General features: G+C 38.7%; 2 protein-coding genes across 3 annotated transcripts in view; both read right to left on the minus strand.

Annotated features, from left to right (window-relative positions):
- LOC103981926 (fatty acid amide hydrolase) overlaps window positions 1-12,981 on the minus strand; it is a 71,715-nt gene that overhangs the window by 47,466 nt on the left and 11,268 nt on the right. For both annotated transcript variants that reach the window (XR_010501936.1, XM_009398692.3), the window contains exons 12-15: window positions 8,402-8,453; window positions 1,082-1,162; window positions 920-1,003; window positions 639-742 (exon numbers count right to left, since the gene is read on the minus strand). Coding sequence is in view for 1 of the 2 variants with exons in the window: in XM_009398692.3 (XP_009396967.2) it covers window positions 639-742; window positions 920-1,003; window positions 1,082-1,162; window positions 8,402-8,453 (321 nt within the window). In the remaining variant the exon portion in view is untranslated. The remainder of the gene's footprint in view (window positions 1-638; window positions 743-919; window positions 1,004-1,081; window positions 1,163-8,401; window positions 8,454-12,981) is intronic.
- On the minus strand, window positions 9,896-11,770 carry LOC135651798 (uncharacterized). The gene is made up of 2 exons (XM_065172226.1): window positions 10,285-11,770; window positions 9,896-10,179 (listed from the first exon to the last, which is right to left on the minus strand). The coding sequence occupies exon 1, from the start codon at window positions 11,716-11,718 to the stop codon at window positions 10,606-10,608; it is 1,113 nt and encodes a 370-aa protein (XP_065028298.1). The 5' UTR covers window positions 11,719-11,770; the 3' UTR covers window positions 9,896-10,179; window positions 10,285-10,605.

The raw sequence follows: 12,981 nt of genomic DNA on the forward strand, positions 1-12,981 counted from the left end.
TTAGTATTCACAATCTCCCCACTAATATGGATATCATGGCCAACAATTGCATGGTGATGGTCATTTTTCCTAAACCTATTCACACTCAATCTTTCCCTCAATTTAAGAGGTTGAATAGATAGCTCATAGAAGAGCAAATTAATATAGTGGAAACTGATATCATTGTGGTTTACACATAAATCAAAAAACTGCAATTATTCACTGATTGCTTAAGTTATTTCTAAAACACAACTTTGTAAATTTCAGTCCAAGGTTCTAAAATAATTACTAGTTTACTACATTCTTACTAGAAATATTAGGACAAGAACCTTCCTCTATGGATTTTGCAAGTTTCTCCTGATGTGTTCAGCAGGAACGGATACATCCGAATCAACAGTGTCATTTCATGCCATAAAATACCATATGGCAAATCAACTTAATAATTTAACTAAAATTTAGTATGACATCAATGTAAGCAAAAGCAGAAAGCTCAGTAGAAGTGGCAAGGTGAAGCATTAAAACCTTTGATTTTCAAAAGGGTGTTCCTAGTCATAGATCTAGAAGACAAAATTGCCTATGTAACCAAGTCAAAGAAATGACTAGTGATAGCAGCTATAAACTCAAAAGGAAGCTAAATTCACAAGGGTGAAAATTCCAACCTTTCCCCACGATAAGCATTTAATCCACAGAGTGATTCTGAACCAATGGAAACTACATGGGCAGTCCGCATTTCTTCTAGCTCTGGTAATGTAATCTCTATTATCTTGAGACAAAAGAGAAACTTTAATTACAATGAAGGCATATATAGATACATATTTAAATGCACGTTACATCAACCATGAAGCATCGACTTTATTCCACCTTTATAAATAAGGTTTCTAATTATGAATTTTCTTTTAAAAATAATTTTTGAAGGAATTATATGAAATTATAAGCTTACCTGACACCCAAAGTTTGCTGAAAGAAGATTAACAGCATCCTCACATTTATTTGAGATATCATTGTTTGATACATCATTAAACCACTGCATATGAAAATGAATATACACGTAGCATTCTTATGAAAAAGATATATCAAAATGTAAAAAGCCATTCTACCTTACCTCAGTGTATTTTCCCAGTCTCACTGATTGTAAGATGTTCAAATTATTACTTGAAGATAGATTTGGACAACAGAGGGGTGACTGCACATAAAACAAATATGTTTATATTTCCAATTAAATGCAGCATCCTACACATATATCAGGAATAATTTCTGTTATATCACCTATGATTCATGTAAACCAACACTATAGGAAATAAAGATAGGAAACCAAAACAAGAACAAGTTATGTTATTTCCCTGGCAGAATTATAAGAGTGAAATTATTAGAATTATCTACTTCGATGCTCATTAAATCAAATCGAATACTGCTTAGAATTTTCTAAGGAGACATTAATTAAAATGGAAGTTCAACAAAAAGAAGCATAACTAAGGTTTAAAATACCCCCGTATTGATCTGTCATTGACAAAGCTGTAAATAGGGTGTTTAATGTAATGCTTGTATATGTTCGTATCTTTCGGTTTTGTTCATGCTTTTCATAACATGTAGAGGGCTTACAGTAGGCTTGACAACCCTATTTTGGTTAGCTTTTGTGGTTGTTTCAGGTTTGTAAACGTAGATCGTATATAATCATCACACAGAGGCAAAACTGTGCAGAAACAAGAAATCCAAGCAGCCATTTTGGAGGTTTCTTAGCTCCCAGAGTGGTGCAAAGTGTCAACCAATACAGCACCCAGGAGCTATCTGGGTGGCACATGGTTGGATGAGCCTTTAGGGTAGTGTCTAGAGCTGGTTTGCTATCTTATTCCACAACAGTGACATGTGGGCACTTGTGGAGACTTTTGGGCATGGTGGACCACCTTAGACCCATTATCACGTGACCATTCAGAGCTTGCGAAGTCTATGTTTGTAATTTGCATTGCTTATCAAGTGTTTACTAAAATAACTACTTGTGGAACCCAAGTTAAATGCTTTCTCTAACCCGTCTTCTCTTTTATAGGTTCTTAAGAGATCATAAGAGATTTTAAGGAGGCAAACCCTTTGCAAACGGACACGCAAGGGTGCCGCACGACTTAGGCAAAACCAACCAAGTCTGTGACAAATGGTATTAGAGAAGGACAAGCACACTTAGAAACACTTAGCATGCAAGCATGAGGGACCTAATGGCGCTGCGTTGAGGGCAGCCAGCACGCATGACCATTTGGAGAAATGGACATTGAGATGTAGAGAAAGGAGTTACTTAGAAGAGCAGGCATCCGAGATTGGCATTCAAAGGAAAGGTCAACACTTCGTGCGAGAAGCACCACGAAGATAAGTGAGTTGGGAAGAACATGTAGCGCACAAAAGTTGGGATGGCTGAGTTAGAGCTACATCCCGATGTTGGTAACCAAACTTGACGGTGCTCAAGGCAAGTGGGGTACTTGGCAAAGGATGAGACCGTGCAAGGTGGGATGGGTTGCGTAGCAACCGAAAGAGTTATGCAAAGCTTACAAAAGTGAGAAGAATTGCTAACTTGAAGAATTTGGTACTCATGCAAAGAGTTGTATATGGATGATGGATTGTCCGTGGCTATCCCAAGGCTATCGAAACTCGACAACATGGAGCATTGAAACTTTCTCTTCAACATGAGAAGGATACATCCGTAGAAGACTAAAGTGTACAACAAATTCAGCATATTGCTAGGCCTTAAGTGGCACAGCGAGGGTTGTATTGAAAACAATCGCAATCTAGCAAGTGCATTTGTAGGGGTGACACAGTGCATAGTTTGTTTAACAAGGCGGAGTAGTCTAAAGGGATAATGGTATCCGAAACTTTAAAAGGAAAAGATGTAAAGAGAAAAGTTACTTCAACAACACAGATATCCAGGAGGAATAAGTCCCGGTTCTCTAGAGAGAGAATCATGTGCAACAGATCACACATGTTAAGGAGAGGTACCTCAAGACAACAACTTCAAAAAGCTCAACGGACCCAACGAGCTATGAGGAGTCACCCCATGATCTCGCATGAAGTAATGCATTGGTGAACGCATTATGAGATCAAGTGGGAGAGTTATCCAAGGCAATACCAAATGAAGACACACTCAGAGTCGATGTGGAGATCAAACTCAACGACGGGTTGACCCGTGGAATAGAGGGCGTGAGGGTCACTATCAAGTCAATGCAAACCGAGGAGTGAAACAACTTGGGTGGAACTAAGTGAAGTGCCTAAGCCGCATGAAGGGAGTCAACATAGAAGACGGAACATGGAGTGGAGATATAAAGCTTTCCTTGAACAGAGGTCAATGACATGAACTCTTGCAAACGCATGAGTAGGATCATGTCATTCCATGGGTCCCTCATTCTGATGGAGCTGACTCAACCTACATGGTGCCAAAGTCGAAGGGAGCTTCGAGGCACATACACCTTATCTCAGCGAAGCATTTAACGAAGGAACAAATAAGACTCAACTTACAGAGGCGAAGTTGGGGTCAGAAGGCCTTAGTATGAGGTAAGAGGATGCGGAGGCAAGTACTCTTTAAGAATATGTTATGATGTCATTTGAGTTACCACGAAGGAAGCAGGGCGTAGTGGAGTTTGTGTTGGCGGGTAGAGACCCTGGATCCAGACAATGGCGCACCAACTTTAGTGAACTCAGTGGACTTTAGGCACTATTAGGCGACGGATTGTCCTAGAGATATGCTTTATCCAGGTATGACCCGAGAGCGAGTGAATGAAGGTCAATCACCAAATGAGATAATACAATTGGAGGTAGCAGAGGCCTTACGATGTATTGACAAAGGCCATACATGAAGAGATTGCAGTTCGAGTTCATCCCACAAGGATTAGAATGCAATAGAGATGTCACTAGGAGGCGATATAGTGCAATGGATCGTGGTGGAACAGTTCGAAATAATGCAACACACGGGAGAAATCCCACGAGAGAAGCGACGACGAGTCCAAATAGACTCAGCTACCTAAAATCAAGTGTCAATTAGAATGGAGGTGGACTCAAAGAAATGTCACAATGCCGTAGAAGCGAATCTTCCAATCACGAAAAAAGGGATGCAAATATGCGACGACGAATAGTTGGGCGATAGGCATGACAGTGCCATAGTATCACAAAGGCGAGACTTCCATGGTGTCATCGACCCCTCGCTCTCACGAAGGGAGAGTGCTTGATCATGAAAGGGGCTTTGGAGATGGAGAATGCAGAAGCAAACTTCAAGTACTGAGATAAGGCTGAAGGGCAAAGGCCAGGGAACTTCGTAAGACCGATATCAACGGGCTTCTCGTCAAAATAGTCAAAAGTGAAGGACATTAGATCGATTTAAACGTGCTCGACTAGGGAATAAAATAAACAGTACCTATGTTGTACCTTTTCTACTCAAAGGAGTAGGCGGCAAAAATATTGGAAAAGACAATACAATCTCAAAGGCAACCAAAATTATTCGAGACTTGCTCCAAGTCGAGACAAAATTTTACTCTTTTTGAACAAAACTTATATTTCAGAAGTTCAATAATAGTGAAAAGATGAATCACAATTGCTAACTCAACACAAGGAGTGCAAACACTTTAGGTGCTTCGAAAGTGTGAGCAAAGAGCAGGCGAGGGCTAGTAATCAACTCAATGCATTGAGTACAACCGTCGAGGAAGCAAGCGAAGCGAGTAGCCTTTTCCTTCTCAACTCTTACGAGAATAGGCGAAACTGAGTACCCCAATTCTCTTATTTATCCAAAAGATAAGCTCTACACATGTTCAAAGACCCTTCGAAGAAACTTAGTGGAAAACAACAGTTGTCAAATTCTCACCAATGGTGATCGATGCTATCAAGAGTAAATTGTCTGTTTCATTTCCCAACAAAATGTCAATCAAAAGCAAAAGTGACGTGAACCTACTTAGAGGTAATAACTAAATGGAAAAGGAATCAATGGGCAAATTTTACGGAAGAAAGACCTCAAAAACTTCAAAGTCTATGAGGCAATGCTCATTAAAGCTCCAACAGGCATCCACTCAATTCAAGCGACATGAGACATTTGAGAGAGTAGTGCATTACAAGGAAAGTTTTTTCCTTCGTCTAAAGGATCTTCAGGAACCAACAAGGATCAGCACAACTCCATCGACACCACACCAGATCAAAGTCATTGGAGAGTTAAAAAAGCGTAGCGAATCAAGCTTCGACTACTCAACAACAACGACGAAGTGTAACTAGGAGCCAAGAGGTGCATTGTAATTGGAGCAGAAGATTGAATATTTTACAAAGGCTTCGATAAGGTCGTCAAAGGAATAAGTGGAGAAGAATGTCACCGACAAAGTTGTAAATAAAATGTTTGATGTAATGCTCGTGTATGTCCATGTCGTTCAATTTTGTTTATACTTTGAACAACATGTAAAGAGCTTGCAGTACGCTTGGCAGTCTCATTTTGATTAACTCTTGTGGTCGTTTCAAGCTTATAAACGCAAGTTGTGTTCAGTCATCACACAATGGCAAAGCTGCCTAAAAAAGGCCATCCATACAGCCATTTTAGGGGTTTTCTAACTTCGTAAAGTGGTGCGGAGTTCAACAAGCATAGCATCCAGGAGCTACCTAGGTGGTATATGGATAGATGAGCTTTTAAGATAGTGTATAGGGCTGGTTCGCTGCCTTGCAATAGTATCATATGAGCACTTATGGGGACTTTTGGCTGTGGCGAACCACCTTGGACCCTTTGTCACGAAACCGTTTAGAGCTTGCGAAGTCAGCATTTGTAATTTGTCTATCAAGTGCTTGCTAAAATGGCTGTTTGTGGATCCCAACTTAAACACTTTCCCTAACATGTTTTCTCTTTTATAGGTCCTTGAGGGAGAATAAGAGTTTTCGAGGAGGCCCATCCTTTGTGGACAGAGCAATTTCATCCATTTAATCTGGCATGGCCTTTTTCACTCCATGAACTCACCATACCAAGCTTAGAGGATGGTAAACAGCCCAATATCAAATAGTAATGCATGGTAAAAGTTAGACTACCATCGAATAGTAAGAAGTACAAACACGTTCTTTTGGTGGACGTGTTAATGTTTGACTACAACACACGATCAAATACGTGCCCAACACGTCTCCAAGACTCCAACCATATCTTTTTGATTTATTTTCAATTCTATTTGTGTGTCATGACACCACTGTCACTTCGCTCCCGCATGCTTCATCGTGTGGCCCTCACATGCGACACTGTGCTCGCATTCTGCAAGAAGATGAATTATCACCATAGCAAGGAAAAAAAATCTGAAAATCATCGCAGTGGAGATAAATTATCGACATCGCAAAGAAAAAAATCTAGAGATTGTTAAATATTATTTGATGTACTTAACCTTTATTTTGGATAATTACATTTGGATTATTTTAATGGTTTCAACCTGTATGATGATATTTATTTATTCACATTACAAAGTTTATAAAATTGAAGTACAAATACTATACAACTCATGTTAATAGAATATTATATACATATATATATATATATATATATATATATATATATATATATATATATATACACACACACATGTCCTCGCCATGTCCGTATCCTAATTTTTTTTAAATAATGTGTCATCGTGTCCATGTCATGTCATGTTATGTCCATGCCCATGCTTCTTCAATCGAATACGCACATTTTTTTCTTAAGCAAAAAAAAACTAACAAGTGGCTCTCTCTCTCTCTCTCTCTCTCTCTCTCTATCCATCTATCCATCTATCTATCTTTTTTCGTCTTTTCTCTTTCAAGATACCCATGTTCCAGTTGACTATTGCTCTCTCTTTTTCTCCCTCTCTTACTCGTTCCCTTTCTATTCTCTTTCTCTCTTCTCTCCTTGGACATCTCCTCTTGCTGCCTCTTGCTACATCATGCCATGTCTTCCTTGTGGCATGGTAGCCACTTCTCTTTCAGTTGCATTATTATTACCACCTCCTCTTTCTTCGAGTACTCAGTCACCACCTCCTCCTTGTCCTCTTCTTCGCTTCCTACCAATCCTTCCCGCATCCTCCTCCAATCAAATTTCATAAACTATGGGACATACCAAGTACCAACATACAATGCATCCCATCATGCCAGTACTAGACCAGTTTGCTAAAGAACTGATATTGGTAACAAACCAAAATATAGAAAACCATGGCACAAACTATAAAAGAAGTCTTGAAGATGATACAGAACTTGTATACATAGCAAGAATTAAAATATGATTTTAAAATAATGTTTTTTTAAAAGAATAAAAAATAACTGGCATGTCAAGGGAAGATATCCAAGATACAATAAATCAATAGCAACAAAAAGTGTGATGCTTATGAAATTAGTAGGAAAACTAAATCTGAAATAAAATGGAGAAAAATACTGTTCATAAGCAAGCCATACAACCAGGTGATCTTTGACACAGTTTGTATGAGTATTGCTGCCATCCATTTAAGCCATATATTAGTATATGATTGTCAGTTCTAGAATGATCGGTTATGTGACAAATACTTCTATGCCTTTAATCATTGAAATATGATATTTGCATCTTACAGAACCCCAATGGCACAATAGCTAAAATTTCAAATTATGCACGAAGGTCAACAATCCAAGAAGATTCTTTGCTGGCAACATAACCAGAGTAGAAATAACTGATAAAAAATATATCTCACTCAAAAACATGTCAATAACTACATATACATATACTTATATTCATATATGTATTCACATCTACCAATATAACTATTTTATACCTCTACACATTGACAAATACATGTATGTTTATACACTCAACAAGCACTAATAATATACTGCATAAAAAAATACAGAATAAGACCTTTTCTTATGCATGCTAGACAAGACACCTACTAGGGTGTTTTCCAACAAAAAATTGCATGTTTAAGACTACAGAAATTAATTTACTGCTCAAGGGTAAATCACTTTGTGAGATTTATCAAAGAAAAAGATTAAATAAATTTTTGCATAGCACTGTCTCACAGCAAATACTGTACAGGAATGAGTGATTCAATTACAATCTAATCATCCCATAAAACCTCTATTGTACATTACAAACCATCCCATATACTGTACAATAACTTAGCAAGTCTGCATTTATTTGAATCCAAAAATTTAATGTGCCTGAAATCAAAATGCTCATAGGTCTGTTGAGATGGAAGGTGTGACATGGAAATTAGCTCATCAAGAAATCATGAAAACATTTCAAAACATTTTTCATCAATTCTAGTAATATTACAATAAGAAACTCTGCTTCCTAACCAAAATTATTATAGAACTCATATTTTTCTAATACAGAACAAATACAAAATGGAACTTAAGCTTCAATATAGCATTGATAATTAATTCTGTATAAAACAATCAATAAAGTTTTCAATTAATTTATGTAAATGAGGCAAGAACAAATATTTACTGGGTTCAGACTGATTCTATCAGCTTTAGAGGAGCCTGCCATTGCTGCATAACTGAAAAACCATGAATCCATTTACAATCACATACCAACTGATCAAGAAAGAAATATTATGATGCTAGCTTATGGCTATCTGGTCTATAAATAGGTAAACATATAATACATAGAACATAAATGAAGTATGTAATCAGCTAATTCCATTTTGAAAAGACAATACAAGTGAAAAACTCAATAATAAATCTAAACAAATTATATCAGAAACTATCAAACATGCCAAGAAAGCTTCACAAAGATCTGCAGGAAACAAAGAATTAGTAAATTTTGAAATGCTTGAATTCAGTTCAATATTTGACTAGAGAACATAATAGCATAATATCCTATTTTTATTTTCAAAAAATAAATCACATTTATGCAACTTATTTTTTTTACATATTTAAGTGGTTTAACAAAGCTAAAACATCTAACATCACTTATTACTATCAAATTGGAAAAGAAAAGTCAACAGTTAAATGCCCATAAGCATAATTAATGAACATTAAGATCATAAATCCTCAAGGGCCAAGCTTTCTTAAAATATTACAACATAACCATTACAATAGATTGCCATTGACAAAAATGACAAATAACAATGCACTTAATGTGCCAAAAGCTATGCACATAAACTTAGGATTTTAGACAGTGATTTAATGGGCGCTCTCACCTAGGCGCCAATGCAAGACAATGCTTGAGCATCTCGAATTGGTCCAAGTGGACAAATTGAAGCAGGTGCAGCCCAGGTGCATGATTGAGCCCAAGCACCGGGTGGCTCAGACCCACATCAGATTTAAATAAGGCTTGGTTTAGTGGATTAGTACCAATGAGTTTGGAAGATTGGACTTAATAAAGTTGGTTCAACTGAATCCCTTTAACCCAAATCCTCCTCTAGTGAGACCTACTAATGTTGCCTTCCTCCTTCCCCCCTCCCCTACGACATGTGGCACACGAACCCTACCGATGTTGTTTTCCCTTGGTAATCGAACACAATGGCCCCCAGGCCCACTGTCGCCATGCAAACCTTGCCTAAGTTTGATTCCTTCTATAATCGATAAGGAAGCATAATTTGTAGTCAACTATCCTTAACCTGCACATGCAAAGGCGACCAACAATCGGCATGCATGCATAAGGTGACCCTCCATGATGCCTCCTCTCTCGCAAACGGTAGCACTTCCTCCTCCTTTCCCTCTCTCCCCCCTCCCAACGAAATGGTGTGACTCCCGCCTATCCTTCCCTTTCATTGTTGCTCTTCCTCTGTCTCCTCCACCTCGGATCTCGTCGAGCCTCCCTGTTAGGCCCCCTCGCTCCTCCTCCGTGCTTATCCCCTCTCCCCTTATCTCCCTCCCCATCCTCCTTCGCCATCACCCCCACCAAGCCTTATCAATAGCCCCTTCCCTCCTCTTCTTCCTCCCTTGTGCTCCCCTCTCTCTCCCCCAACCCTTCTTCCATTCCGTTGTTGCTCTCCCTCTTTCTCCTCCTCGATCGCCACCCTTTACCTAGACTCCCCAATTGTTCCTCTCCCTCCTCCATGCTTCTCCAATTGACAACACCCTACGGAACTCAACTATTGTCTTGTTTTTAATTTAGTGATGATGTGTCTCCTTAATTATAATTTTTATGATTCTAATACTTGCAAGCAAGGTTCGCCTTACCGTACCGTACCGGCGTTTCGACCTGGGCTCGGTATGGTACGGTACGGTGTACCGAGCGGTACACCTGATTTCACAGATTTAACCCTCCGAAAATACCTGAAAATTAAAAAAAAAAAGTTAGGATAGGGTTTTCAAGTTACAAATAAATATAGTAAAAGTATAAGTTTAGCAAAATCAATATAAATTAGGTAAGAATAGTACCACATATCTTTTTCGGGTTTTGAGGTAGTCTTGTTTAAGGTTCGTATTTCAGCCCATTATAGATTGAAATATCTACAGAAAAATCAGTTAAATTGTTAGATTATTTTGTTACAATATAAACTCTAAAATTCAAATGAATTAAATAATCACATATGTAGATATATCTGATTGTTGATTCTATCACCAAAACGAACAACGGGCCTCCACGGGTGGTGGATCGGGGTCCTCGATCCGATACATCTGCATATCAATATGATACGTTTGTTGGACCTAATCATGAAATTGATCCCATGACATAGTGTATTGATACACCGTATGTCATTAATGCATCAATGTGGTGTTGATCGTAGATTGATCGTCATGAATCATATTTGTCCGAGGCAGCTCTTGAGGCATATATTGATGAATGTCAAAGCTTCTACTTTCGTTACTGATCTGCTGTTCTGTATCATACTGTTGCTCAGAGAAGGATGACCAACTATCACCACACTGTTGTTGCCCGTATGATTCTCCATAATACGATGGCTGTGAATACGATGAGCCTCTTTCTGTGTCTATATCATGTATGCTCTGTCGCATTTGTTCATATTCATCCACTGTCTTCCCCTTCCCCTTTCGCGCATAAACTTGATCAGTATCTTGTCGAGTTCCATGATCTAAATCTTGAGTGACATGTGTAAAATATTGCTCCTCAGTCCATTCACCACCCTCAAGTTGTGTAGACGAGACCAACGACTGCCTGGCATCACCGCCATCATCTGTCGAGGCATTGCTGTCCGTGTTGTTGTCATGTCTCTGGACCGAGCGAGAAAGAGAATGTGATTGTGAAGGTGTCTCGTCGCCTGACTCGATTCTTTCCAACGATGCAACTGATGCTACTGCCTTCCCTTTTGCCTTTGCACGTTGGGCGGACGAGTGTGACCATTGGGTGTCGGTAGTTCCTCGAGCAGCTTGACTCCTACCACATAGTAATCGAGGGGGATTTTCCACCTGTTGGGGTTGTGCTTCTTCTTCTTCCATTGCCTCGGGGATAAAACGTGAAGGACACTGAGGATCTCCCGCCTCATCAAATAGAGGATCCTCTTGGTTCTCTGTTGCTTCAACCCAATCTAACATTGGCTCTGAATCTTCGTTGTAGAATTGGAGGTCAATGGGATCAATATCTGGTTCCTCTAGCTCCTTATCCAACTCAGCACATCGCAATTTTAGCCGCATGTTATAATGGACATATACTAGTTTCTCTAACCGTCTGTAGGAGAGTCTGCTGCGGACCTTCATATGAATCAATGCAAACGTTGACCAATTACGTTCGCAACCACTAGATGCTGTCTGTGAAAGTACACGAACGGCAACCTTCCTTAAATGTGGTGCATTGCCTCCAAATTGTAGCCCCCACTCGACTACAAAAATATATAAATAAGATTTTATTATCATAACAAATAATTAACATTAAATATAATTGATAATCAATATGCATAACTTTTCCTCACCAGGATCCATAGTGTAACAACACGATACAGCTACAACGTCGGAGAATGAACCAACTGTTTCTCGAAATAATCGACTCTCTATAAGAGCATCAGTTGCCTCGGTAGTGTTTGGCAAGAGCCAATATATAACATTTCTTAGTGTCGTTAGGAAATTATTTTACGTTCTGAGAGCATATCGATATTGAATTGCCGGATTTAGATAATACGCTGCAAAACATAATTTTGTTAGTATGATTTTTTTATTATCTAAATAATAATAAATTAAATTATTCTGAATATGAATTTACCTGCATTATGGATATCTTGATCCATATGAACTTCGGTCCAACGATTAATGATTCGTACATATTAGTCGGCCTTAAATGCTTTAAATGCTTTCCTGACCTCCTCTCTTGCTGAAATCAATATATATTTAAGATACGGCATCTGTGGACGCTTGTCCATATCGACCTTACGGAGGACAATATAAAGTGGTTCCACATCATTTATGATTTCTACTATAGTCTCCCAAAATCTAGAGGAAAGAATGGCCTTTTCTATCTTCTTTCCATCGCTCAATTTCGAATATCTGGATTCAGACCACCCTTGTGAGGTAGCCATTGACTTCAAGCCATGCCTTTTTTTGCTGTAATGACTTTAATGCAATAAAATTGGTAGCAAACCGAGTACTTCCAGGTCGAAGTATCTCACCGTTTACATACTTTTACATTAAAGCGTGGACCCAATGATGATTATATATAAACTTTGTAATTGATTATGCTCGAGCTACACATTTCTTGACCGCATCCAACTCACCAATATCCTTCAGCATTAGATCTATGCAATGAGCTGCACATGGAGTCCAAAACAAAGTTTTTCTTTTTTCCATCAATTGCAAACCGGTCTTTTTGAAATTCGCTCCATTGTCGGTTATTATTTGGACAACATACTGTGGTCCAATCTCCTCTGCCATAGTGTCCATCAAGCTCTCAATGTAGTTTGCATCTTGAATCTTTTCAGAAGCATTAACGGACTTATGAAACACCACTCTTCTATTGCAATAAACAAGAAAGTTGATGATACTCATTCTTGTTGATCCTGCCCAACTGTCACACATCAATGTCACCCCATATTCATCTAATTGCCTCTTGAAGGATTTGATCCAATCCTTTAGTTCTGCCACCTCCTCATCTAAGTACACGCCGTAAATCTCCTTCGGTGTTGGAGG

Source organism: Musa acuminata, chromosome BXJ1-4 (genome assembly GCF_036884655.1).
Source record: "Musa acuminata AAA Group cultivar baxijiao chromosome BXJ1-4, Cavendish_Baxijiao_AAA, whole genome shotgun sequence".
In the NCBI taxonomy this organism is placed as follows: domain Eukaryota; kingdom Viridiplantae; phylum Streptophyta; class Magnoliopsida; order Zingiberales; family Musaceae; genus Musa; species Musa acuminata.

What these genes read in the sequence shown, in the direction of transcription:
- LOC135651798 (XM_065172226.1), bottom strand. Translation starts at nt 11,718, where the DNA reads ATGATAATAAAATCTTATTTATATATTTTTGTAGTCGAGTGGGGGCTA.